The 26,321-nt window shown below is 33.5% G+C and overlaps 2 protein-coding genes across 4 annotated transcripts; one reads left to right on the top strand and one right to left on the bottom strand.

Annotated features, from left to right (window-relative positions):
- Positions 1-488: 488 nt before the first annotated feature.
- Positions 489-9,129, bottom strand: LOC7462635 (protein ACCUMULATION AND REPLICATION OF CHLOROPLASTS 3, chloroplastic). Of its 2 annotated transcripts, XR_008060291.1 has the most exons (17): positions 8,443-9,129; positions 8,286-8,344; positions 8,128-8,192; positions 7,210-7,344; positions 6,274-6,322; positions 5,719-5,831; positions 5,561-5,632; positions 5,252-5,362; positions 4,836-5,017; positions 4,031-4,312; positions 3,852-3,943; positions 3,332-3,717; positions 2,502-2,606; positions 2,258-2,395; positions 1,277-1,443; positions 646-917; positions 489-561 (listed from the first exon to the last, which is right to left on the bottom strand). XR_008060291.1 is itself a non-coding variant. In XM_024609965.2 (16 exons), exons 1-16 carry the CDS (start codon positions 8,754-8,756, stop codon positions 845-847), a joined length of 2,343 nt encoding a protein of 780 aa, XP_024465733.2. In that variant the 5' UTR covers positions 8,757-9,129; the 3' UTR covers positions 489-844. The 2 variants fall into 2 exon arrangements, 1 of the variants encoding a protein (XP_024465733.2); XM_024609965.2 differs by having other exon boundaries at positions 489-917.
- An 8,871-nt stretch (positions 9,130-18,000) lies between these two features.
- Positions 18,001-24,091, top strand: LOC18102534 (protein indeterminate-domain 5, chloroplastic). 2 transcript variants are annotated; one of them, XM_024611129.2, is made up of 5 exons: positions 18,001-18,195; positions 18,284-18,580; positions 18,874-19,270; positions 21,026-22,344; positions 23,731-24,091. In XM_024611129.2, the coding sequence occupies exons 2-4, from the start codon at positions 18,427-18,429 to the stop codon at positions 22,311-22,313; spliced, it is 1,839 nt and encodes a 612-aa protein (XP_024466897.2). In that variant the 5' UTR covers positions 18,001-18,195; positions 18,284-18,426; the 3' UTR covers positions 22,314-22,344; positions 23,731-24,091. The 2 variants fall into 2 exon arrangements, with proteins under 2 accessions (XP_024466897.2, XP_006378422.2); XM_006378360.3 differs by having other exon boundaries at positions 18,002-18,580; positions 23,800-24,091.
- Positions 24,092-26,321: the final 2,230 nt, after the last annotated feature.

Raw genomic sequence — 26,321 nt, 5'->3', positions numbered from 1 at the left:
TTTGAGGTTGCTAAGGTTTCTTCCTATAGAAAGTCTATCATGATTTAAAAGATTCTAATTTGATAATTTTAAATTTATACAGGAGTAAATTAAGGTTATGATTGTTCTAGTGTTAAACCATCGGGTGTATTTCGTAAAGAAACAAAAAAAAGATGTATTACAATTTATTTTTTTGTTTATTTTATAATAGAATGTATTGCAATTGGATTGTGACTTGTGTTTTTAAACCCTAAGAGATAGTCCAAGGAGGTTTGGTCCAAGAGAATTTATCCCCCTGGATAAATAAACAAGAAACCACCACCTAGATGAATCCCTCCACCGCAGCCATCCTCACCCCCCATCACCAACATTCATGCAAGGGACATACCCTGACCCTACTTGCTCGGAATATAATCCAATATTTAGCCAACGTTTTCGTTCAATCCTCGAATAAAATCCCCAATTCTCTCTCCATCCAAATTGAACCCCAACAAGCCAGCACCATAACAAGAAGAATAATTTCTGCTTGCTTTATAAGAAGTCAACTGTCTTCTTAAGATGAATATATAACTAACCATTTTCCTACAAGATGTTCATTGTTTTCGAATTTATCAATATGGCTACTGGAAAAACAAAATCAATGCACAACTGCTTTACAAACTACACCTTCTAGTGAACATGCTGCTGGGGAGGGATGTTGAAGAACACCACTGGATAGCAGAGTTGCTGTATCAAGGTTCTGGAAATAACTTTCAAACATATGGAATACCTTCTAAACCTAGAGAAACAGGTAATGGCTTTACATGCAAGTGTAAGAAAATAAATCAACGAGAAGTATAACAAAAATTATAGGAGTACATAATCTTTATCCACCACCATTATCCGAGTCCAATTGCTCACGGCTTACAAGAACACCCTCATCCCACGTCTCAACATACCTGTGCACATAGAGAATTTGTATTAATTGATTTATATACCAAGATTTGGGGTCATGCAAGTCAAAAATATTAGTGTTTACACCTAAAGAAGTGCTCCACTTGAGCTCGTGCAAGAAGAAGAAAGATGTATCAGCATGAATGTTCCAGACTTCATAAATTGCATTTATACATGTGAATCTCGTGTAAATATGTAGATGTGATGTTTATTAATACAATACCAACGTTCATTGCATAACAAAAGGATTATGCCAGGAAATGAGAACAAATTATTGAATAATTATTTTGCGTAACATGCCAAATCAATGTTATTGAAGACTGGCTGAAATTAAATAGTGTTCCATAGTGAATTGAGTACAGACCTTGCTCCATCAACATCAATACAAAGGAAGTGGCCATGTCGCCATCCATCTTGGAAATGGCCAAAAAATACATCACCAAACTTTGAATAGAAGCGGCTTTCACCATTGGCCTTTCCCTTCCAAAAGTTTGCAAACCATCGATCCCCAGAATGAAAATAAAACCAGCCCTACACAACCAAGAAATGCAGAGCAACACTCAAAAACAAAGTTTGAATTGCAATTATTTCCATACCAACAAGAAAGGATGCAGTGGCACTTCAGAAAGAAGGGGCCTGGACATAGAGCAGAAAAATGCAGTACATTTAGGTTGGTCTTGATTGAAATTATTAAAGCATAATTTTTTTTTTGTGGGGACACGAACGAGGAGAGGATATAGTGCATAGGCCCTTGCCATCCTCAATAATGGAAGGTGCAGCAGCAGTTCAGAAAGTAGGGCCCTGGATGTAGAGCAAAGAAAATGCAATGCATATATGTTGGTCTTGGTTGAATTTATGGAAGCATTTTTTCTTTTGTGGGGACAAAAATGAAAAGAGGATATAGTGCATGGAACCTTGCCACCCCCATATCACCACCCCCACTCGCACAAACCCACCACGCACAGGCACATGTTGTGGATGTGTTTTGGATATTGCCTCTTACTAAAGTAACTAACAAAAAGATTCCCAACGTCGTCGGAACATGTGTACCAAAAATCAGCACCTCTTAGGACAATGTTGCACCTATATATGTATATTTTAATCTTCAAAATGCTTCCAAATGGTGGTTAATGTTATAGAGCCATCCAAGATTAGAGATTTTAGTGTTAGAAATAACCAAGATGTTGCCTTAATGCAGTCACTAAGAATCAATTCTATCTAAATTTGGCACAAACACAGAGCCTCATAATGCTAGAGAATGATGAAGTTGGTCACAAAGATTCTCTTATTTTGAAGGTCATCAGTCAAGTTAGAAAGAGGAAGAGGTGAGACACGTGAGACCAACCTTGCCATGCATTACATCATCCCTCCATGATCCCTGGAATACATCCCCATTGCTAAAGTAGAATGTACCTGGGCCTGATCTCTTACCATAGCGCCACATGCCATCATACATGCTTCCATCCTGAAGGATCAGACGGCCCTGCATAATAACTTATTCAAGTGGGTTCTGGTTTCTTCTACTACAGATGAAACAAATATCACCAGAAATTGAACTTTCTGAACATTCTAGGGCTATAGCAAAGTACCTTCCCTTCTGGCAGACCTCCTTGGCACCGCCCCCTGTAGACGCCTCCCCTGTACTGCATTTCCATAATAGGACTCCACTTTTTTGGTGAATCTCGCTCAGCTTCCTGTGTGAAAATCAGAATCAGAACAGAAATAGATCGATTGATCTCAATGATATAGAGGAAAGTTTCTCGATTACCAGAAAGAAAGAAGAAAAGGTAAAGTATTTCAGGTTCATGGTTGCCTGTAAATATCTGAGTGAAATTATGGTTTCTTTGTCAAAAATTACAGAATTCAAATAAAGGAGTTCCAGCTTAGGAAAAAAATAAAAACAAAAGACAATGCATGGCCATTGAACTGTTTTTATTTCTTCAGAAAATCGGTTTTTAAGGAACTAGTGTTTCACTATCTTTCACTCCATGGTGATGTTACCAAACGTGGTTTGAATGTCAGATAACCATTGCGAAGAAAACCCACCACTAACCAACTCCATCTAAACAGATTAAATGCAACAACAATAAATTTGTAGAATTAGTAGAAAATATTGGAGAATTAGAGTTTCATGGTTCTCTCTTTTATGCACAGATAATAACCACACATTCCAATTTATAACTAGCAAATTTAGATGACAAGTCTGACATGAAAATGGACAGAATTTCCGTTTAAAATTAAAAGCAGCTCAGATTATTATACTGAAGTACTAGCAAGTACAACTTTCTTCCAGAAACAGGATTATTCCAACAATTAGCCAACAGAAACAGAATGTCTAGCTTCAAAAAAATAGCTTTTCAGATTAGAACCCAGAACTGGACTTGCATTTTTGGGTCTGTTTTCATGAGATGGAAATTACCAGCATAGATGCAGCACGAGCAGAAAGAATTCCTTGCTTTTTAAGCACATCAGGATTTTTACCCTTTAACAGTGTGGATGCATTATTATAAAAATCCCTCACTGCTATAAAACCTGCATCACCCCAAGAAGGGATAGTTGAATTAACAAGTGTCTGGCCTTTGAAATCATCCTCAGTTTTTGGTTCTGAGAGTTCTGTGGCATATGAGATGTTCAGACTGCCTTTTGACTCTTCTGAAGGTCTTACACCAACTGGAAGTTGGAAGACGCTCATATCATCAAGCACTGGAGTGGCTCCGGCCCTTTCTTTGGCCCACTCCTGTGCAATCTGATATCCTGGCCCCATATTCCTACTAATGAGCGGTTCCCTTTGGAAAGCAGGAGTTTCTACACGTATGTAAACATGGTGTCAAACAAAGAAATTTAAGACCTCAAAATAGATTAATCCAAGGTGCTTTAACCAATTGAAATTTGTGTAGTCAGCAGGGACTGAAATACAACAAGGAACTTTTTGGTGCAACCTTCCATGTTTTGATTGTAAAAATTAGAAGACTCTATCGTATCTTCTTCTAATAGGCCAACCCCATCTTCTTCAACTCCATTGTTGTAATTCCTAAAATACCAAAAAGCAAAAATATTAGAAAAAAACGATGGACTGTGTGTGTGAGAGATCTCAATATAAACCAATGCTCAACAGCACCTTGAACTATAAATGTCAACATAATCACCGCCTGATACCCTCTCAGAGTCCTTGGAGTGCTTGTCAACACCATTGACTAAACCTTCTACAGAACTTGTATTTTCCACCAAACCAGAGTCTGGTGAATCTATCCCCTTCGATAGCTGTGCATCTTCCATATCTTTTCCTTTGTTGCCACAAGGTTTTTGGTGGGATATCCTCAGAAGTTTAAAAACAAAAGGGAAATGCTGGGCCAGTTTGGAGAATATGCTACTTTTCTGAGGAGCCTGTTGCTCAATACAGCTGGTGATCACATAAAATTTAAATTAAAAATTGAGAAGAAAATGCATGACCCTAAATATAAACAAAACCATCACAATTAGCAATGGTACACTGAACATTTACATAGGAATAAGGGGGTGGGGGAAGACTGAAGATAAAACCAAACAAAGAAACCACAGAATTTAAATGAAATACCACACAGCTCTAGGCAATAAAAGAGGAAACTAGAACTACAACAATGAACTACAACAATCATAACTAATGTGATGCAAAGTAGCTTTCTTACATTTTCATTATTTCCAGAAGAACGGTTATCACTGGAAAAGGCTTTTTCAGATTTTCTCAACATTGAGAGACTGTTATATATTCCATAATCAAATGTCAATGCAAAAGGGGAGCGAACACTAGTTTGTGGCCTAAACTAACTCAACTCAAGAATGACAGAACAGCATATTAAGGGATACCAACTCCAACCATTGCACAAGGAATTGAGAATCAAGATTTAATCAATTCAAGTTTTTATATGCAGAGCAAGGATTATTACCCTACAATAACAACTGTTGTTACCAGCATGTTGGGCTCCAGATTAGGCTCATGAGATGTACAAATAATGATTTCACCCGTGTAATTTGCTGTTCGTCGGAAAGTAAGCAGAGAGGCATGTACATCTTTGTCGTCCATAAGAACGGAACTTGCAATAATGCATATAACAATTCCATTTAATTCCTGTGCACAACAAACAACCAAAGAATGGACAAACATGAGAGAGCATGCATATGCATCGAGAAAAATGGCTATTCAGTCTTCATATGTAAAGCAAAATAGTTATTTAAAAATATCTATCATTGCATAAGGCAGAAAAGAAGAAGCCATGCCTAGGATACAAGTGCAATCAACACTTGTTGAAACAGTTAAGGCAAAACTTTTGCAAGTTCTCCACTCAAATTTGTTTTATTATACCTTAACACCGGCACCAATGAAAGGGCAATCATATAGAGCCTGTATAATTGAACTTCTAATGCTGTTACCGGTGCCAAATCCAATTTTTGCTTCTTTGTAGCTCTCCAGTATCTGTAAATGGTTGGATTAGCTTCAGAAGATAAAGCAGAAAAATAACACAGAAAAGAAAACAGACAAATAACAATCTATGAATGAGAAAATTTGTTTAAATCTTGAGTAAAAACCTAAATAAAAAACAAAACAAGAAAGACAAGAACAATGAAAAAGCATGAATAACTTGCACAAATGAGGATAGTCACAGAGACTTACTTTTATAACTTCTGAAACTTTAAGTTCTTTCACATTATCATGCACTGCATCAATTATTTTCTGGTGCGTCTCCTGAAAACGTACCGGTAATAACCAAATTAGAGGAACCATGGCATGAATATTGATTGTCAAAGAGAAAGGACAGAACGCATGCTAACCGAGATAAGAATAGAGATGGCATTCATGGCCAATAAAACAGCACTGTTTGCAGACTTCAAGGCCTCATCTAGAGTGACCAAGTCCTTTTTTAGGAGTGCATCAGTGTCAATATCTGTAATTACAAAAAACAACATATAAAGCTTATCAGGCTTACCAGTCTCCTAGCAGCCCCAGTTGTATCGATGATGGTCTGCTTTTTATATTGAGCAAAAAACATGAGTTAAATATGACTTAGTCCCTATAGTTTAATCCAACTAATTAACTAGTCCTTATGGTTTCAGAAACTATATATTCAATCCCTTTACTTTTAAATTCGTTTATAACTTAAAGCTTTCATTTATAGACATACAAAGATAATCCAGGCCTAAAGGGGAAAAAAGAGTGAATTCCCAGAAATTGCTTTGGCTACCAGCAAACAACCTGCTATTTTACTAATGAAACGGTGGCAAATGTGCCAGAGAAAACTAAAAATAGAGGTCATAATAAACAAAGACTTCTAGCTGGTTTTGTGTAAAAAGATGAGTTATTATCGAAGGATATACCGCATTGCTTACCAATACAGAAATTTGTATACTCTTGAAGCTTTCCTACCAAATCTTTCACCTGTGAAATGATAGACAATCACAACGCTGAGGCAAATACTTGATTAGAAAGCCAAATCACAAAATTGTTGCTTCAGACACACTACACGTGAAAAGGGTATAATCTCAATAATTATGGAAAATTCTTATTTATGATATGCATTAGACAGTAGAGAATGGAACAAATAATTAAAATATCCAACTCCAACAAATTTTCAGGGCTTAGTTGGGTAGAATCTATAGCCAAGAAGTTGCAGCTTTCTACCTCCTAAATCCCATGAACTGAGTCAGAAACTGAATAATAAAATTCCTAAAATTAAATACTCAAATAATAATCCTTCATGTGTTTCTTGGTTCTTTATCAACAAGAGAAAGAGTCTACTAATTGATATAATTAAACTCCCATGTCTAAAGTGCAATGGAAAGGAAATCTTCCTCTCCCAAAGGACAGTGAAAGAAAACAAAAGGAGGTTTCAGATGTCTGAGTCAACAAACATCCAACAAATTTCTGGCCTCCCCAGCATAAGGCAGTTCTTTGAAATCACCTACGCAAATTAATACTATTTCAGAAAAATGACATATTTTCAGCCTGTTATCTCCTGAAGTTATTCAGTCAGTTAACATGAAAAAATGAGCAATGACTGTTATCACCACAATCAGAAAAAATAAACCACATTATAAAGTATTGCATGCAACTTAAAATAATGAACAAGGGATTTTCACTGTCAGATGGAGAGGTTGTTGGGTAGCTTCAAGTTTCCCGACCATATTTTAATGCACATATGAATAGATACAACTGCAAAGAACATCTTCCAGTGGATTATCATTGATGAATATATATATATATATATATATTTTTTTTTTTGCAGTAAAAAAACATCTGACATCAACAGTTGCCAAATACTATACCTCATCTTGGCGCCTTTGTCCTTCAAAACTGAAAGGCTTTAGAAAAATAGCGACAGTAAATGCATTCCTGAACCTCCTTGTTTTAAGAATATCAATTGCTGTAATATGATCCAAGCCATATCCTGCACTAGCCACCTAGAGGGGAAAAAACCACAGCATTGTAAGATTTCTAGTTGAGAATGAGGAAGCAATTAGCATGATATAATTTTTTCTGGTTTCCGTTTATTCATTAAAATCGGATCCTACAGTTGAGTTTTCTTCACAGACCCAGTTATTTCCAAAAAAGTGTTGGAATTATAATGGCATACGTTGAAGAGATACGCAAAAGTATTAAGAATTGAAAAGGGCAAGGTGGGACTTGAAAGATTATATTTCAGAGGATACACTTTCTTAACAAAATCCATTTGGGCAAGCTAGAAATTTTTCAGTTCACATGCTTATATTTTCTGACTACATCTCGTATTTGATGCACTAAAATTGTTTCCCCTTCTCATCAGTGTTGCACAAATACTCCAATTGAACAGACAAGATTTCTAAAGTTGAGGTCTTTGAATCTTTTCTTATTTCAGCAGGCAGCTATGAAGCATTTACGAGATTGATGCCAGATAGTCAATATGACAAGTATTCTGATAACACCAATCATGCTTGTTGTGGTTGATAGATGTGTAAGTCGATAGAGTATTAGATACTCCCTGTGCATTGGTAGTTATCATGGTAGTTGCCCTCCATTGTAGCTATCAAGGCAGTTCCTCTTTTTGTTGTGAGTGGAGGAACAATACACAGAGCTGAGGGTACTAAATAATTTCACATGCCAGTCTACCTTCATAAGTATACTCATTTAGTTTTAGCAGATAACAAATTAATTAGACTAACAGCAGCCCAAAATATAAGAGAGTGATAGTTAAGGAATGTACAAACAAGGACAATGGCCTTTGAAGGGAACTTTAGAAACTGCGAAACTTCCATAACCCTTGGATTAACATCTGCAAACATTAATAAAAGAAGAACAAAAAATTGAATTATTGCTAAAAAACAAAAAGATTGGTACCTAACCTAAGAAAATTAGAAACGCAAACCTTTTTCAAGAACCCTTTCTTGCAACTGAACAGTCACGGAATCTTTGGTCTGAATATTCCTGCCAGAAAAAGAAAAGCAAAAACAAATTAAGGAATTGCAAGAGGATCTATGATAAAATAAAGTAAAAAAGAAATAAAGAAAGAATTGCGGTGATACCAAAATCGGAGGAGCGAAGACGATAACTGTAAAGGCGAGTCGAAACAGAAATCAACAACGGCGTCCTTCCTGCTGCCAATGCTTATTACATCTACTAAATCGCCGGATTGTCCTCCCCCGCAAAAATTAACAGCGTCGCTTTTAAAACTCAATGAACCATCATCATCATCCTTCTCTGAGCTCACTTTAATTCGAAGACGACAACGCTTTTTGCAATTCAATCTCTTACGAAAGAAGCTGCAGCGATCCATGTAAAAGGCGGTTTTGGAGGAGAGAGAAACGGAGTGAAAGCTCGTCAATACAGGAACCTCCATTTTTTTATTTTTTGGAGAATTTGTTACATTTACTTATTTAAATAAGCGAGGGAGGGTTTAGAAAATGAGGAGGGAATAGAGTCAGAGATATCTGTATGTTATCCACCCCCAACTTAATAAATCAACTCAGCTGAACTGGGTGAAACAAACAGGGGAGTGGAGGGGAGTGGAGGGGAGGGGAGGGCTAGGAGAAGCGTTAAAACGATCCAAGGGTGGATGCCTCCAAGAACCCTATTTTAAACTTGTATCTGAATTTCCGTTCTTGGCTGCTAACTCTCTCTTCTTCTGCTACAAATATACTGGCAGGAATCAAATTAACCCGGTTAAAAATTCATCTCGGAAATGCATATATTTGTAAAAAATTCAGATGTGATTATTTTTTTTCAAAAACAAATGGTGTTTGTTAAAATAAAATTGGGTGTAAATTGATCGCAATTTTCTATTTAGTCCTGTGGTTAAAGTGATGGTATGAAATCTGAAGAGTTTTACTTTTCGGTCTGTTGGTGTGATTCCAGCTTTTACTTTTCGGCCAAATTTATCTCTTAGTGTGTTTTTTTTAACATTACATACAACTAAAATATAATTTTAAATAATAATTTATTATTATTATTATCTTATTTATCATATTAATTACTGACTAAATTACATGGAATTGAATTTCAAATTCATTAAATAATACAATGACGCACTTTCTATTTTTTTTATTTGAATTTTTAAAAGTATTTGGGAATATTACGTTACCATATAATTTTGAACTTTTAAAAAATAAAAATAAAAAGCATTGGCATGCCAGGCAACACGGGTAAATCCATACACTTGACCTCTTTTTTATTTAATTTTTATCATTTGAGGTTTTTTATGATTTTTTATTAAAAAAAAATTATAATATAGTTAAATAAAAAATAGTTTCAAAAAAACCAAACCTTTTTTTATTTTAATTTTCAAAGTTGGGTTTTTGTTAAAAAAAATCAATATTATTTTTTGACATCTAATTTGTTTTGAATCGGTGTTCATGATATATTTTGATTTGATTTCTATAAAATTATTGCGATCTTAATTAATATCTTGTTATTTAGTTGGTGTTTAGTTTTATAAATGTCTAATTTTTGTGCTCAATTGTATTTTTTATATATTTTTTTCATGGAGTTATAAATATTTCATGACTCGAATTGCAGGTTTGACAAGTTAAACTGAATTGATCCGATATGTTGATATTTTAGTTTTTTTTTTTAAATATTATATTAAAATTCTTTTTTAAAAATCAAACCATTTTATTACTGGTCATTTAGGCTGGTTTTGGACCCATATATATTTTTTTCATTTAGTTTTTTTTATATATTTTCTACCTTTAAAAAAAATTGGTTCACTTGGAACATGATGCGACAAATAACCTAGTGACTAGTAATAAAATTAGATTTTTAAATTAAAAAAAATAAACAAAAAAAATAAAAATTAAAGTATTATTTTAAAAGGGGATAAACATTTATCCTTCGTGGAATTAATTTAGAAAATGTTTGAAACTGTGGTTACAGTTGTTTTTTAAAATAATTTTTTACTTAAAAATATATTTTTTAAAAATTTTTAAAATTTATTTTTGATATTAGCAAATTAAAAAAAATTAAAAATCAAAAAAAAAATTTCACCATCAAAACAAAAATTATATTGTTTTATTGCATAGAACATACACATTAAATGGAAAATATTAAATTGTTTTTTTTTTTTTTTACAAAAGGACCCTAACAAAGATGTGAAAAATATTTAAGACTTGACTGATAAAATTTATTAATTTGACTTATTGAGAATGAGTGTACAGGTTAAGAATTACCTTGAAATAAATAATTTTTTTTATGTATGATGTGTGGTTTTCATTTGATGTTTTTGTTTTCAAATTTTAAAAATATAAAACTTGTTTATTTTGGTTTGAATTTAAAGTATGAAGCTCGAGCTCGATTGATTGATTTCTTGATTGTGACCTCAATTAATTTCACTGACTCGTCCTTGAAGCTCGACCAATCTCATCACTAGACATCTCAATGTTCTGGCTTCAATAAGATAAATATTTCAAGCTAAAATTCCTCTGAACCAATTACCAATCAACAAAACTTACGAGGGGTTTAGATTACGGTAATAATTATTTTTTAAAATATTTTTTATTTAAAAATATATTAAAATAATATATTTTTATTTTTAAAATTTTATTTTTAATATTAATATATCAAAATAATTTTAACTAATTTTTATTTAGAGACTATTTGAAGGTGTGATTATTTTTTAAAATATTTTTTATTCAGAAATGCATTAAAATAATTTTTTTTTATTTTTAAAAAAATTATTTTTGATATTATTGTATCAAAATGATTTAAAAATATTTAAAAAATAATTTATAAATTAAAAAAATTAAATTAAAAATTAAAAAAATACAATTTACACCACGAAATACATCCTTGGACCCAAATAATATGCGAGATTAATTTTGACGCATGCCACGAACATGAGCTTGTAATGTCGGTTCTTTTTAATTCCTTGAAAAGTCACGTCGACTAATCCAACTTCATCATTTTTTAAGTCAATTTTAAGTGTCCCTATTCTTCAAGTTTTAAAAGACAATTGCACGTGTCCAATTTTCTTTTTCTCATGTTCGTATTGAAAATTGTTTTGGATCAAGGTTATACAATTTATTTATTTTTATTAACTTGAGTATTCTGACTAATTTACGTGTATCTCGACTAATCTTACGGGTTTTAAAGTTAATGATTATATAAATCTCCAATGACCCTGAGGTTTGTGAGACTCGAACTAGTAACTTTTAGAAAATAAATCTAGAATCTGACCAGTTAAGTTATATTTATCGGGGTTAATTTTTTCTTTTCTCGAACATGAAGGAAAAGTATAATGGTTAAAGAAATTTGCTTCATTCCATGACTTTTTTTAATTCAAATTTAAAAACCAGTGCGTTGAATAATTTATTTTTCTAAAAGCTATCAAGCCCCATGAACTATTGGTCAAAATGGAACCAGCTCCTGGTTAAATTATCCGGCACTCGAAGTTCCTAAACAAAACCAAGTCGCTAACTAGTTAAATCCAGGTCTTCGTATATTCAGTGTTAACTAAAGCGTGTGAAATGCACGCGGTTATCATACCTCAACCTTTAAATTAGTTCAAATTAAAAAAAAAAAAACAGAGAGAGAGAGAAGAAATATTGAAAAAAGAAAATAATTCCACTTTTTTTCATTAATTTTCCTTCTGTTTTTTATATTTGATCCGTTTTAAAAGGTTGAAATACAGAAATCACGTGCATCTCACATGCTTGAATCAACACTAATTAAATGAAAATATAAGTTTATCTAATAAAAAAAATTCTAATTAGTTCTTCAATTTTGTTTATGAATTTCGAGTGTCAGATAATTTATTAAAGGATTAATTCTGCTCTGATCAACAGTTCAAAGAGATCTAACGCTTTTGCATTTTTTTCTTGCCTACGTATATGTGAATAAAAACTATTCTCAATGGTATTAAATACATATTAAAAAAAAACTCAACAATCCTTACAATTCATCTTTTAAGAATCAAAATAAACAATAAAATTAATTATTTTTACAAAGTTAAGAAAATCTAAAATCGATCATCGAGAGAAAATAAAAGTGTGAAATAGATATTTATTATACAAAGTAATTCAATAAATTTCTTTAAAAAAAAAATCCTTCACGTGAAATAAATGTAGACTGCAACTTACCAACTATGGTCTATTGGTCTTGTTTTTTTTCCCAGGAGATTCAAATTACCATTTTATTTGTGGGCGTTTTAAGGAATATATGTCCACAAAAACTTAATTCTAACAACTAACCCTTTTTATGGATTACTTCATCCCGAATTTTACTTGACTCATGGGCTTTATCCTTAAAAAGGTCAAAAACAACGTGGGCCTAAAAGGCTAAATTTAGAAATAAAATTCAAAAACTCCAGATATTGATTTCCATGGCTACTTTATATGTATGGAAACTTAGTAATTTCTCATATCTAATAAAAAGAGAGAACATTGAAAATACTTCCATATTAGAATAACTAGTCTTGTTTATATAATAATTTATAATCTCATCTAGAAATCAACAAGATTTTCTGAAAAAATAAATATTACGATGTTTATTTATTTAAAATTTTATATAAAAATATTTTTCTAACCATTAAGATATTGATTTTTTAAGAAATATTTTATTTTTTCAATAGCATTTAACTTGTGACTGTGATAAGAAAACTAAAAGCAAAGTATACGCATAAAATTAAAATAACTAGTGCCCCTGATGCATCTACTACTCATTGTTTCATATTCATGTGGAACCCACCTTTACGTGATGAAAGATATTATACTATGCATTAAAACGCATAGGGAAATCACTATCTTGATACTATATACATATAATAATTACATTGTATATCATATTATAAACATAAGGTGTTTGCATTATAAATCATACCGTAAATATTCAGAAGACCACAGGAGCATTGTCTTTTCTATTTTTTATTTTAAAGGCTGCTAGCGCGTGTTGAGTCAAGGCATGACTATCAAACTCAAAGCTTTTGGGTTTGACATTGCTGGCAGACCCAAAATACTTAAAATATTTTTTATATTTAAAAATAATTTATTACTGACTTGCTGTAAAATGCGGGTCAATATACTATTATATACATTGCGATAGATATATCTCACATCAACTTTCTTTGTCAATTTTAAATTTTCACGTATAAATAATACTAAGTTTTTAGTATAATGCGAAGAGGTATTGTTATTGTTATTATTTTTACTACTATCAAGGGTGGGATTATTTGCCTCGTTCAGTGGTGTTTAATAGTACAGTAGTGATTGTTTTTCAAAGTATTTTTCGCTCGTAAATGCATTAAAATAATTTTTTTATTTTTAAAAATTATTTGTGACATATATAAGCACATCAAAACAATTCAAAAACATAAAAAAAAATTAATTAAAAAAACTAAAAAAGAAACCAAAGTCATCCATAGCTAATCCTCCAAATCCGTGACTCGGGTCATCCAGGTGAAATTATAGAAAGAAAACCCAAAAAAATCACAAACTCAAATTCCCAATTGATAAAACGAGCATTTTTTATGTATTTTCTCATTTTGTTAGTTGAGAATTTGATTTATGTGATTTAGTTAGTAATGAAAAAAAAAAGAATCGAGTTCACCCGATCGATTTGTCAATCTCGAGATTTAGAATATAAAACTGGGATAACTTCATCGAAAAAAAAGTAAAAAAAAATCATGAAACTCGATCCATATTCAACATAATATTGAATGATGAAATTATAAAAAATATCAATCTTAAAAAAGATAAAAAGTCATCTCGAACTAATCTCTCAAACTCATGACTCGGGATTACCTCGTATAAAAAAAAACACAAAGCCCAATTTCTATTTAAAAAAATATTGAGGGGTAAAATTGCAAATTGTTTTATAAAGGATCTAAAACATAAAAAGACAGCAATAAAAAAAAACAAAGACCAAAATCAACAAAAAAAAAAAAAAAGAATTGCTAGGCTATATTTAGTTGTTGTTTTTTAGCTTAACTATTTTTAAGGTAGTGTTTTCTATTTTTTTAAGTTTAATTTTTATTTGATTTTTTTCTATTAAATTAATATTGAGTATTAGATTAATATTGAGTCGTTTGATAACCTAGATAATTTCATGTATGTTTTTTTTTCATTGCTTTTTCATTAATTTATTTTCTATTGTTTTTTTTCTATTAATTAAATTATCATCAATATTAACCAATAACTTGGCACTTAGATTTTCTTTTAGCCTAGCATTTTGTTTACATCAAAAACAAAATTGCTTGGCCTGTGCAAATAAAAATATCTAATTAAAAAACTAAAAGAGTTAAACATTAGGTTGTTAAGAAAAGCGAGTTGTTAGAGAAAATAAATAAGTTGTTTGAGAATATAGTGATAGTTATTTTTTAATATATTTTTTATTTAAAAGTATTTTTAAAAATATTTTTTATTTAAAAATATATTTAAAAATATTTTTTAAAAATATTTTTGATATAGTATATCAAAAAAATATTAATTTAAAAAAATTTAAAATTATTAAGAACACAGTTTTAAATACGTTCCAAAGCAGCTGCACGCGTAAGGAAATAAAATAAAAACGGATGGTATTGTAGTAGGCCGCCGTTATTGAAAATGAAAATACAGCGTGTCCATCTTCGAACAGAACTATCATCCTCGTGATGCCAACATGCTGTTGTGTTGTCACTTAATGGTCTTATTGTCTGGATAAATGCCTCTCTCTCGTTACCATATCTATATCTCCATCGTCGAAGTGACCAATAATTTTCTCTTTAATTATCTTGTTATGTTTCCTATGAAACTAGCTTCATTGAAGGCTTTAAATCTAATTATCCAGCAGACTGCTGATGAATGATAAACTAATACCTAAGATTATTTTTCTTCGTTTGCAAATTTTTTTTTTTTGTTTTCTAGGTTCATGCAGACCACAATTAATTGTTGATTATACTCGAGAGTAAAAAATTACGCCAATTTAATGTGCTCCGACTTGCTTGTAAATAAAAGAGAAAAAATGCTGGCCATGTTTGTATTTTTTTTTAATAATAATCAAGGATTTAATATTAATTGTCACCAGTGCCATAAAGCTAACCCCAAACTAGCAAGAAAAATAAAAGTTATATATACAAAATTAAAAAAAAGCCAAGAAATAGATAAAAACATACATTAATACATAAAAAAAATATTATAGCCAAAATTAACAAGAGTTTACTAAATAGACCAAATAAGAATACCTCTAAACAAGTTCATTCTCGTGTATTAATAATTTTCATCAAATGTTTCAAAACAAAATATTAAATGATAAAGAATCAATTCAAACAATGTATCCCAATCAATAACTCTTCCTTAAAAACCAATTTGTTTCTAACCAACCAGATTCTCCACAGGATATCATAAGCTAATATAAAAATTACTTAGAGCATTTTTTTGTTAACAATGAATTCCCATTCAAACAACAATTAATTGTTCGATATTGTTAAGGAACCATCTCAACCCAATAGCTTAAGTTATTAGGTGAGGTTTCAAGATATGATTTATATTATTCCCCAACACACCCCCTCAAGTGAAAATCTTTTGGGCTTGAAACTTACATATATCCACATTACCTTGTGCTTAATTTTTATCAAATAAATGGGGATGTTGAGATTTGAACTCGTGACCGCCTGATTATCAAGGCTCTGATACAGAACCATCTCAACCCAATAGTTTAAACTATTAAGTAAGGTAGAATATGATTTATATTATTTTCTAACAGATATAGACGACGGTAAATTCAACTATTTTAGAAGACACAGCTCCATAATTAATTTCCAAACAATATTATAGAAAAAAGGTGACTGATCGTTTATGTATACATCAATAGGTTAATCCACCGGCGTCGATAGGAATAAAAAATGTAGCTGGCATGGAATAAAAAATATTAATCTGGGAAATTTAAAGTAGAATACAACTGTCCCAATCCAGGCTTCAAATTCCCACTTCAAGCACATTATTCTTTTTATTGCATCACAGTCTTCTCGACTACCTGAACCCCTATGTATATCACTTTTAATTTATATAGGCTGTTTGGATATTTAATATTTGAATAGAAATAAAATCATTTCAATATCATTTACTCCATTCCAAAATTTAGAAGATTTTAATCAATACAAATGAATTCTACAGGTAATTAATTAAAATTAGAGATGTTTATAATTTTGCAAATCACATTAAAACGCGTGTGATTTGTTTCAGAACTTGATCCCTTAAACATTAACTTCACTGCCGTCCTTCTCCCACACAAATATGATTGACACAATTTTTTCAAGAGATGAGAGCAAGTTGAGTGATTTTCACTTGTTCAGGTCAAATAAATCTCGCAATTTCAATTAAAACCTGTTTCAAATAAAGACTTTCGATTAGCAAATCAAATCAAATCAATTTACTTAAATAATTAGAATCAATCTTAGCATAAAATCGATTCCAAAGAAACTTTTACGATGCCAATTTACCATCTAACCCTGTAAAATCCCATGGCCATATTTGAGAGGCAACATCGTAGAAATGACAGGGATGCATGCGAAGCTAGCAAGGAATACTGCAAAGCTTAAGAAAATTAGAGACCGTGCCTGGTGGTTGGATATTAGGTCTTTTCTCCAGGTCGTTCGAAATGACTGAGATGCCCCCACACACCTTGATGTGATAGCCAGGGTCCCTGTTGCATGGAACCGAGCTCAACTGGATAAATTCCAGTGTACTTGACAAAGGCTAGCGGCTGACCCTTTTTTGCCCTTTGCATGCCAGTCAACCAGAGGGGTGTCAAAAACAGTGATGAACTATGCTATACAGTCCCCAAGCTGATTCTCAGACGGCCAACAGCTTCATGAATGCTGCCGGGTTCCCCAGTCAAGTCTCAGGTGGGCTACCCTAGTTTTTCATCAATACACGGAAAACCAATCTTGTATCCATTTTTTTAATATAAAATCTCACCGTTGTAGTACAATTCAAGGAGTTCACTTCTCTTCCGCATGTTTTTTTCTTTTAATTACAAAATAAAAGTATTCGGACACGAGAATTTTTATAAAAACAGAGAAACACCCGTACTGATCATTAAATTATAGCTGATTGAATTTTTTTTATACGATAAAAATCAAGTATTGACCCATTCAGTCTGGATCGAATGTTTGTACCGCTCGATTCATACATTATAAATATCCTGTTGAAACTAAATCAATGTACACGTGGTTGAAGTGAGAAAAAGAATCAATCGTTTTATGTTTTTCCAATAAAAGGTATTGCCAAATTTGCCTTGGTTAAATTGGGTTTACTGTTACATGGATCCCAAATGGAAAATTAGTTAAGTATATACTAAATATTTTACTGTGAGGTCCACTGAGAGAGGGAGTGATGAGGGAAGGTTTGTCTGGAAGTGAATAGCCAGATACGAAATGTAAGAGAGAGACGGTGTAGCTGTTCATGCTACCCTCGCAAACCATCCTATGTCGTTTTGTGTGATGGATTGGGTCCACCGACTCGTAAGCCTTACCCCCACTCTGCTCTCTCTCTCTCTCTCTCAATTAATTATCTTCATTTGGTAATGTCATTTTAAGGTAGGAAATTATTGAGCAATATCGAGAAAGGAAAAAAACTGTGAAACAAATTAAGAAGATAGAAAAAAAATAAATAAATAAAAAGAAGTAAATTATGGCATGTATATGTGTTAGTGTATCTGCATGACACCAAATCAAAGAAGAACAAGAGTAACCTCACTCGTTCAAAATCCGAGCGTTTAAAACAAAGGGAACAGAAGAAAAGAGGAATCTAATGCTACGCCATGGGCTGCAATACCTTTTGCCTTTCTCTTCATATCTCCCTTGATTTTAGGTTCTCTATCAGATATTATTTCCCATTTTAGGGTTCTCATTAATCAATACCCCAAAGCCTGAATTTGCTGTTTTTTTGCCTTTATAAGATAAGAATATCTAGCAGGAGCTTAAATTGCATGTGGGGCTGTGTTGGTTTTCAAGACTATTAATTGCCTTGCGAGACTAACAGCGGAAGAAGCGAAGAGAACTTCAAGAAGAAGAAAGAAGGTAGAAGAACTCTCTGAAGAATATGGCTGCTTCTTCTTCATCGGCGCCTTTTTTTGGAATTAGGGAAGAAGAACAAAACCAGCAGATGAAACAACAGCATTCCTCAACTCCAACTTCATCTTCAGCTCAGGCTCCACCGCCACAGAAGAAAAAGAGAAACCAACCTGGAACACCAAGCAAGTATCATCAATTTTATCTAAAGATCGATCTACCTAGTTATATAAGCAACAAAATGATTTTCTCAATATATATTTCACTCAATCTTTTACATTTTTTCCCATCTTCGTTTATGCTTCTTTCACAAAAATCCAATTAACAGAAACCCAAGTTTTTTTAGTGGAATTGGCATGGATGTATATAGACATATACTATGTTTTAAAAATGTCTTCCCCCAAGTTTCCTTTTCCTTAATTTGTAATTAAAATTTTGATTTTTCTAATAATTTGTTGTTTGTCATTTTTCATAACAGATCCAGACGCAGAGGTGATAGCACTATCTCCCAAGACCCTAATGGCAACAAACAGGTTCATATGTGAGGTATGCAACAAAGGGTTCCAAAGGGAGCAAAATCTACAGCTCCACAGAAGAGGACATAACCTGCCTTGGAAGCTAAAGCAGAAGACTACAAAAGAAGTGAGGAGGAAGGTTTATCTGTGCCCCGAACCCACATGCGTCCACCATGAGCCTTCTAGAGCTCTTGGTGATCTTACTGGAATCAAAAAGCACTACTCAAGAAAACATGGTGAGAAGAAATGGAAGTGTGAGAAGTGCTCAAAAAAATATGCTGTCCAGTCTGATTGGAAAGCCCATTCTAAGACTTGTGGCACTAGAGAATACAGATGTGACTGTGGCACTCTCTTCTCAAGGTAACTGCTAATTAATTAATTAATCACCCCATCTTCTCATTAATGCTGTACGTATATCTTCCTCTTCCTTGGAAGGAGGACGGCTATCCCTCGATTCATATACGACACCAACAAAAAGGTTGAAAGAGAAGAAACGGAAGAGGCGTTACGAGTATAGTACGACCACTAAGCTTATTTGTTTTAGGGCGAAGATTCCTCGATCAAGCGACAAGAGAGAAGAGAAAAGTTTTGATACAAACTCCATTTCTTCTACCCTTCTCTTCAAGTTTTATTTTTCTAAAGACTTTTCAACTGGTTACTGCAGTGGAGATGGTGAGAGAGCAGAAAACATGCGCTCGCACGTGAATAATCTATTGAAACTGCCACCATGGTCATTGAGGTTTTGGTGAGAGGCCGATTAACAAAGAGAGAGGAAAAAAGAAAAGAGAGAGTACATTTTTTTTCGTTCTCCTCAAAACCACCGCCCTTTTTGGCCGTTTATCCTTTTTCCTATTCACGTGTTGCTATGCCATATTGTAGAGCTTGCTCGTGTATTTTACCATGTTTGTTCTCTTATGGGTTGGCTAGATGTGATCAGGTCTGTGCTCTTGCAGGTACTCCTTTTAATGATAAAGTTAGCTGGGCCCTAACTAACCATGATCCTTCTCTCCCTTCATCTCCCCCCCCCCCCCCATTGCTGCCGTTCTGCTAGAGCTGCGTGGTCTTACAGTTTAGAGAGAGAATTGCAGTGACATATATGGGGGTGTTTAGAGTTGATCACCAAGGAAGGGTTTCAATAGATGTGATGATTTTAGACTGGTTCCTCGTTTTTGAACAGTCAGCCCTCAAGCGGGAAATCAGCAGGCATCATGAGACTCGCATTAAAAAGAAGTCCTGAAATGGACTTTCTTTGATTGATGTCTTATCATGAGGTTAAACACATTCTCTTGTTGCATTTATTGAAGGGCCAGTTCTTCAAATGGTGTTACATGGTTGATTGTTTAATTATACTGTCCCTGTCCAAACCTCTTTCACACCTACCCCTCCACAGCCCGTAATTACTATGTTTCTGTCTCCTAAGGAAATTATGGTTGAACTCCTTTCTTTCACATTCTTCTCTAGTACTTTCTACATTTTTTTACCAACTTAAGTCTTCAATTATTGAAGACTCATGCATCCTAAACACCTCTCTGCCCTTCCCCATGCTTCATGTACCATTTTCTACAACTCTTTTTATTTTTACAGCCGATATGGAACCGTAGTTTTTATTTGGATGTGATGTATAGCTATTGTAAGTACTGGATCTACAAGCCTTTGTCATTTAATTGCTGGACCGCGACAATTCGGGCGCCTTTTAATGAAGATGGGACGCATCAAGAAAATGGGGAAGCCAAGAATAATGGACAGGAACTCATGAAATCTTCATATATATATTGATTAAATGCCATCAGTCACGGAGATGAACTTAATTTTTCTTTAGTGGCTCTATAATTTGGATTAACTATATATATGTATCAGAATCACGACTATTATCACAGTTTCTATAATAGTAGTGGACATACTCATGTGCCTTGAGGTAGCTGGCATCATATTTCACAATTATTCATATCTATAACTATGTATTTTTTTTCTTTCAAAATTGTCTAGTTTGATGTAGTAGAGCTAGCAGACATAAATTCCTGTTTATAGTTCTTTTCAACTTTTCTTTCGTCTTTGTGTACTTTTACTATCTCTCTGAGATGATCTAATAGCTTCTTCTCCAAATAATTGTTGCAGGCGTGACAGCTTTATCACTCACAGGGCATTCTGTGATGCGCTGGCTCAAGAAAGTGCAAGAAACCCTCCTACCAACTTGAACACAATTGGAAGCCATCTGTATGGAAGTAGCAACATGACCTTAGGCTTATCTCAAGTAGGAACTCAAATCTCCTCATTACAAGACCACAACAACCAGTCTACTGACATTTTACGACTTGGTGGCGGTGGTGCCCGGACTGGACAATTCGATCATCTTCTCCCTTCATCAATTGGTTCATCGTCGTTTCGACCTCCACAGCAAATGCCCTCACCTGCTTTCTTCATGCAAGAACCAAACCAGAATTATCATGATGAAAACCAATCTCAGCAAGACTTGTTGCAAAATAAGCCGTTCCATCATGGACTGATGCAATTTGCTGATATTCACAACACCACAGGCAACCCTCCCTCTGCTGGCAATCTGTTCAACCTCAGCTTTCTTTCCAATAGTAGCACCGCAAGCAGCATTTCCAACAGCAACAATGCAAACAATTCCAACAGCAACCTACCAACTTCAGGATTGCTAATGCCCAGTCATTTCAACAACCAAAATGGTGTTGGTGGTGGTGAAGGGAGTAATATCTTCTCAAATAATGTAATGGGTAATCAAATGACCTCCGGTGTCCCTTCTCTCTACAGCTCTTCGGTTCAGAATGATAACATGGTCTCTCATATGTCTGCTACTGCGCTGCTTCAAAAGGCTGCTCAAATGGGTTCAAGTTCAAGCAACAACAGTGCCTCATTACTTAGAAGTTTTGGTAGCTCTTCCTCAAGTGGTAACAAATCAGATAGGCAACTTGTTGGTGGGAACTTTAGTGGCATGTTCAGCGAAAACGAGAATAATCTTCATGACCTAATGAACTCATTTGCTCCTGGGAATTCCTCCATGTTTGGTTCCGGACATGCACAAGAAAACCCCTATGGTGGATATACTGCAAGCAGGACAAGTTTGGAGCAAGAAAAGCAGCACCACGGCCCAAATTTTGGCAACACTAGTATGGATGAAGCAAAGTTGCACCAAAGTCTCAATGCAAGCATTGGTGGGTCTGATAGATTGACAAGAGACTTTCTTGGTGTTGGTCCTCAAATAGTGAGAAGCATGAGTGGATCATCAGGGTTTTCACAGAGAGAAAAACAGCAGCAGCCACAGCGTCAGCATCATGGCATGGATATGGGTGGCTCCTCCTTGGATTCAGAGAGACATAACACTAATATTTCTGCGGCGCCGACAAGCCAGCCTTTCGGAGGAAATGGGAGTTTTCAGTGAAGAAAAAAAATGCTAGATGACAAAAGTATCGGTACGTGAACTAAACTCTCTTCTACTATAGTCTAGTGACGTTTTTAATGATCATACTCGGATATGATTAGAAAGTAAAATTTTTCTGCTTCCATTGGTAAATGTGTCCTTGATGACTTTACCTTTCTTTTTGGGGTTTTGGAAAAAACGAATTTCTATCCCTATTATCATCTGTCTGACCTGTTTCTTTGCATGAGGGGAGCAGTCATGAGATGGGAGAACATGTATTGGCTTTTGTTTCTTTTCTTGTCCTTTTGTTCTTATTTCTTTTTACCTGAATTTCTTTTTTCCTACACATATATCTGCCAGAGTCACGAGTGCTAGCTGCCCGTCTTAGGGTGCTCAAACGAAATGTCTTTTCTGTTTGGTCATGTGTCCAATTCCAGATGTCTAATTAATTTTATTAGGCTCCTATTTATAGATTTTTAAGTATATTATAGCTGATTTTTACTGTCTGAAAATCAATTTTAGCATTTAGGAATGCATTTTCTTATCTCTCGTGGATAGTCTTCTATTATTATAATATGCCTAATTGTGTGAGCATAGGATAAACCCAACTTCTACTATCATTATCATTAGTAGTAGTAGCAGTAGCAACTTTGCTAACTGTGCATGATGATTTCCCACGAAAAGTATACTAGGGGAAAAAGTCTTAGAAGTAGGCCAGACTTTCTCCCACTTTGGCTCCTCCTTTCCCATTTGAATTGTGGCACCTTGACAGAAATTAATGGCAGTAATCGATAATCCAATGATTTAGCGGAAGGGATGATGTGAATATTGGGGTTAAATGTTAAGCCAACTCTCCCTCCTCCCCTATTATTATATTTTCCTTCCTTTCTATTTCCTTTAATACTTGAAGATCATGCCTTGCAGTATATCTACGATTTCTTTCCCTCTCTGAATTTACCGTGATATAAAAAATATACTTAAAAAACAATTCAAACACTATGAACAATTATTTTTCAAATCACTAGCTACTAGAATAACTCAATCTTATTATCAAATATCGAAACAAACACATACAAGCTCAGGGAAGAAATTATTTTGTGGTTACATTTAGCAGGAGGAGAACGTACATTTTAGAGCCCCACCACTTAGTTTTTCTGATAGGAAATTAAGAAGCCCCACCACATGCGATAACAGACATGACCGAGACACTTTCTACCGCTGCATGGTAAACTCACTCCTCCTCCCGAGTACAATCACTTTTAATTGGAGAAGAAAATGATTATCGATATTATTTCATTAATTCTAAACTTTTTCTCTCTGTGTCATATATATGCCAATTAAAAGCTTAACCCAGAATCTTTTTTTCTTTTTCTGTAAGTACTAGCTTCGTTTGATGTCCAAATTGGGAGGTTAATGCCGATTGCATTTTTTTTATCAGGCCGAAAAAAGAAAGAAAGAAAGAAAGAAAGAGAACATGTGATTAACAAAGTTCGGGATCGTTTTCCAGGTCAGGAATGCGAGTTGTTTCGTGGAAGAAAGGCCTTTTGGAGACATGATGCAGTTACCCTGGAGATCTTCACACCATGGGGTTTCAATAAGAGAGGCAGCTCAATTTTCTTCAAGCTGTTTTTTAATCTTCTCTTCGAACACCTCAACTGTACCTAAGAGTTTTAAGGATTTCATATCTTGGATAGTGACTTCTGTAGCCGCAGTCTTTTCATGTTTGCTTTTGGATCAGTGTTACTTTATTTTCTAGTAGTTAAAAGTAATATTACTATACAACAGTTCAGGAACTTTCATATATTTGCTTTACTTGAAAAAAGAAGAAGATTATATATAGTGGGTCATATGATAATATGCCATGTATATATATGCTAGAAAGTTGGAGCTTAATTTCGCAAGAGAGAAGTTTGCAGGACAACGTGTGTGGGGACCCTCACCTTTGAAATGAAATCACTCCAGAAGGCATTTTTTGTGGACTGAAATGTCACCGTTCTTGCATCCTTGCTAGATTTCCTGTCTCGATTTCAAAAAAGCAAAACACCGTTTTATTGGATTTCGTTGGATCCATTGCCACCACGTAGATAGGTTTGTACAACTTCGTGTCATCAGTCCTAGAGCAAGTCCAGAATTCATCAGAAGCGGCCAGAAATTAAGAAGAGTACAAATTGAAAAAAATCACGCGTATTAGTTGTTGAGTTGACTGATGTGTGTTTGTGATATAGACTACAATTTCAGATTTATGTTTCTAAGAAAATAATTGAGCGGTTAATATTTGAGATTTTCACTTTGAAATATTAGATTTATAAAAAGAGAGACTTTGTATAGACGTTTACGCGGCTGCGTCAACTTTTAAAGCAAATTGTACAATTTGTATATTTGACAACGATAAACTCACTTTATTATTGGTGTGGTATCCATATAAATTGTGTTTGAACCTCAGGTTTAAAGAAAGCAGCTCTCAGCTGCTTTCTTTTCCCCGCATCATGCGTCCGTCCCATACAGTGGAGATTTTATCAACTGTTTTGGTAGAATCAGGTACACTCCAAAGTTAAATGTATCGAATGACATCTAAAGCTAAATACATTGAATGAGATCTGATTAAATTAAAAAAAAAATAAAAAAAATAAAATTTTTAATTTTATTTTATTTAAAAAATTAAAAGGAGATCGCTTGATGACCTAGCATTTGCAAAATTTGATCGCAATCCTAATTTTGTTCCTAAAGATATTTTACCCGATGTTGTTGCACGCTTAAAGAAACCAAGGAAACTGTAGTCTCCACTGTTCCGGCCGAACCGGGTCTGGTCTAAAGCTAAATGCATTGAACCGGGTTCGACCCAGTTAAAAAAAATTCAATTTTTATTTTTATTTTTAATTGTGTTTTATTCAAAAAATTAGAAGGAGATCGCTTGATAACATAACATTTACAGAATTTGATCGCAATCCCAATTTTGTTCCTGATGATATTTTACCTGATATTGTTGCGTGCTTAAAGAAACCAATGAAACTGTAGTCCTTATCGGATGGATTTTGTACGTGATGAAATTGTAGATAGTTTAATGGAACAATAAAAAATATTTTATATAAGTATTATTTATTTCATGATGTAATAACAGTAGTTAAATCTATAATATTTAAATTAAAAACCATCAATATATATATATATATATATATATATGTATATATATATTAATTATTTTATAACCTCAATTTGAAAAACAATTTTTTAAAACCAAACACATTAAACTACTTTTAATTTTTTTAACCACAGTTTTAACCAAACATATATAAATATCAAAATAATCTTAACTAAAAGTACTATTTATAAAACCATCTTTTTCAAACCACAACCATAAAAACTACCATAATACCAAACACAAATATCAAGAAATCTCCACTTATAATTTTTACACCATCAAATACTTTAATCCAAACACAAATATAAGTAATAATATAAAACTTTAATAATGAATCTCCAAATAATTGTCCCATTATCCATAATTAATTAAACATCAACCGACTTCCTCCTTTATTTAGAATCCATATGGCTAAAATGAAAATAATTTTCATGACTCAGTGAATAATCAAGATAAATACATCTAGAAATAGAATTACCAAACGCTCATATGATGATTTACTTAGAAATTCTCATAACATGACATAACCAAGTTATATCAGTTCATGTCGCATCCAACCTTTCACATCAAATATATCACATGCACGCCCCGCCCGCGAGCATGCATTAAACACATCCCTTACAAATGATACCAAGATGCACACATCACATTTCATCATAATCATATAATATATTTTATAATAAGTGTTCACACCATATGCGATCACAAATATTTCAAAATTACTTTTTAAAAAATACACTTATATCAACTACGCACTCCCTATGCACACAAATATTTTATAAATACTTATAAAACATATTCATATTGATCACCCACAGTCATATATCGAATTTTCACCTCATGATATTCGGCCACTAGCTTTCCTTGTAAAAAAGTTGTATGTGGTATCT

The sequence above is a fragment of the Populus trichocarpa genome, chromosome 10 (genome assembly GCF_000002775.5).
Source record: "Populus trichocarpa isolate Nisqually-1 chromosome 10, P.trichocarpa_v4.1, whole genome shotgun sequence".
NCBI classification, from domain to species: Eukaryota; Viridiplantae; Streptophyta; class Magnoliopsida; order Malpighiales; family Salicaceae; genus Populus; species Populus trichocarpa.
The sequence above is the reverse complement of the archived record's forward strand: the minus strand, read 5'-3'. Positions and strand labels throughout refer to the sequence as shown.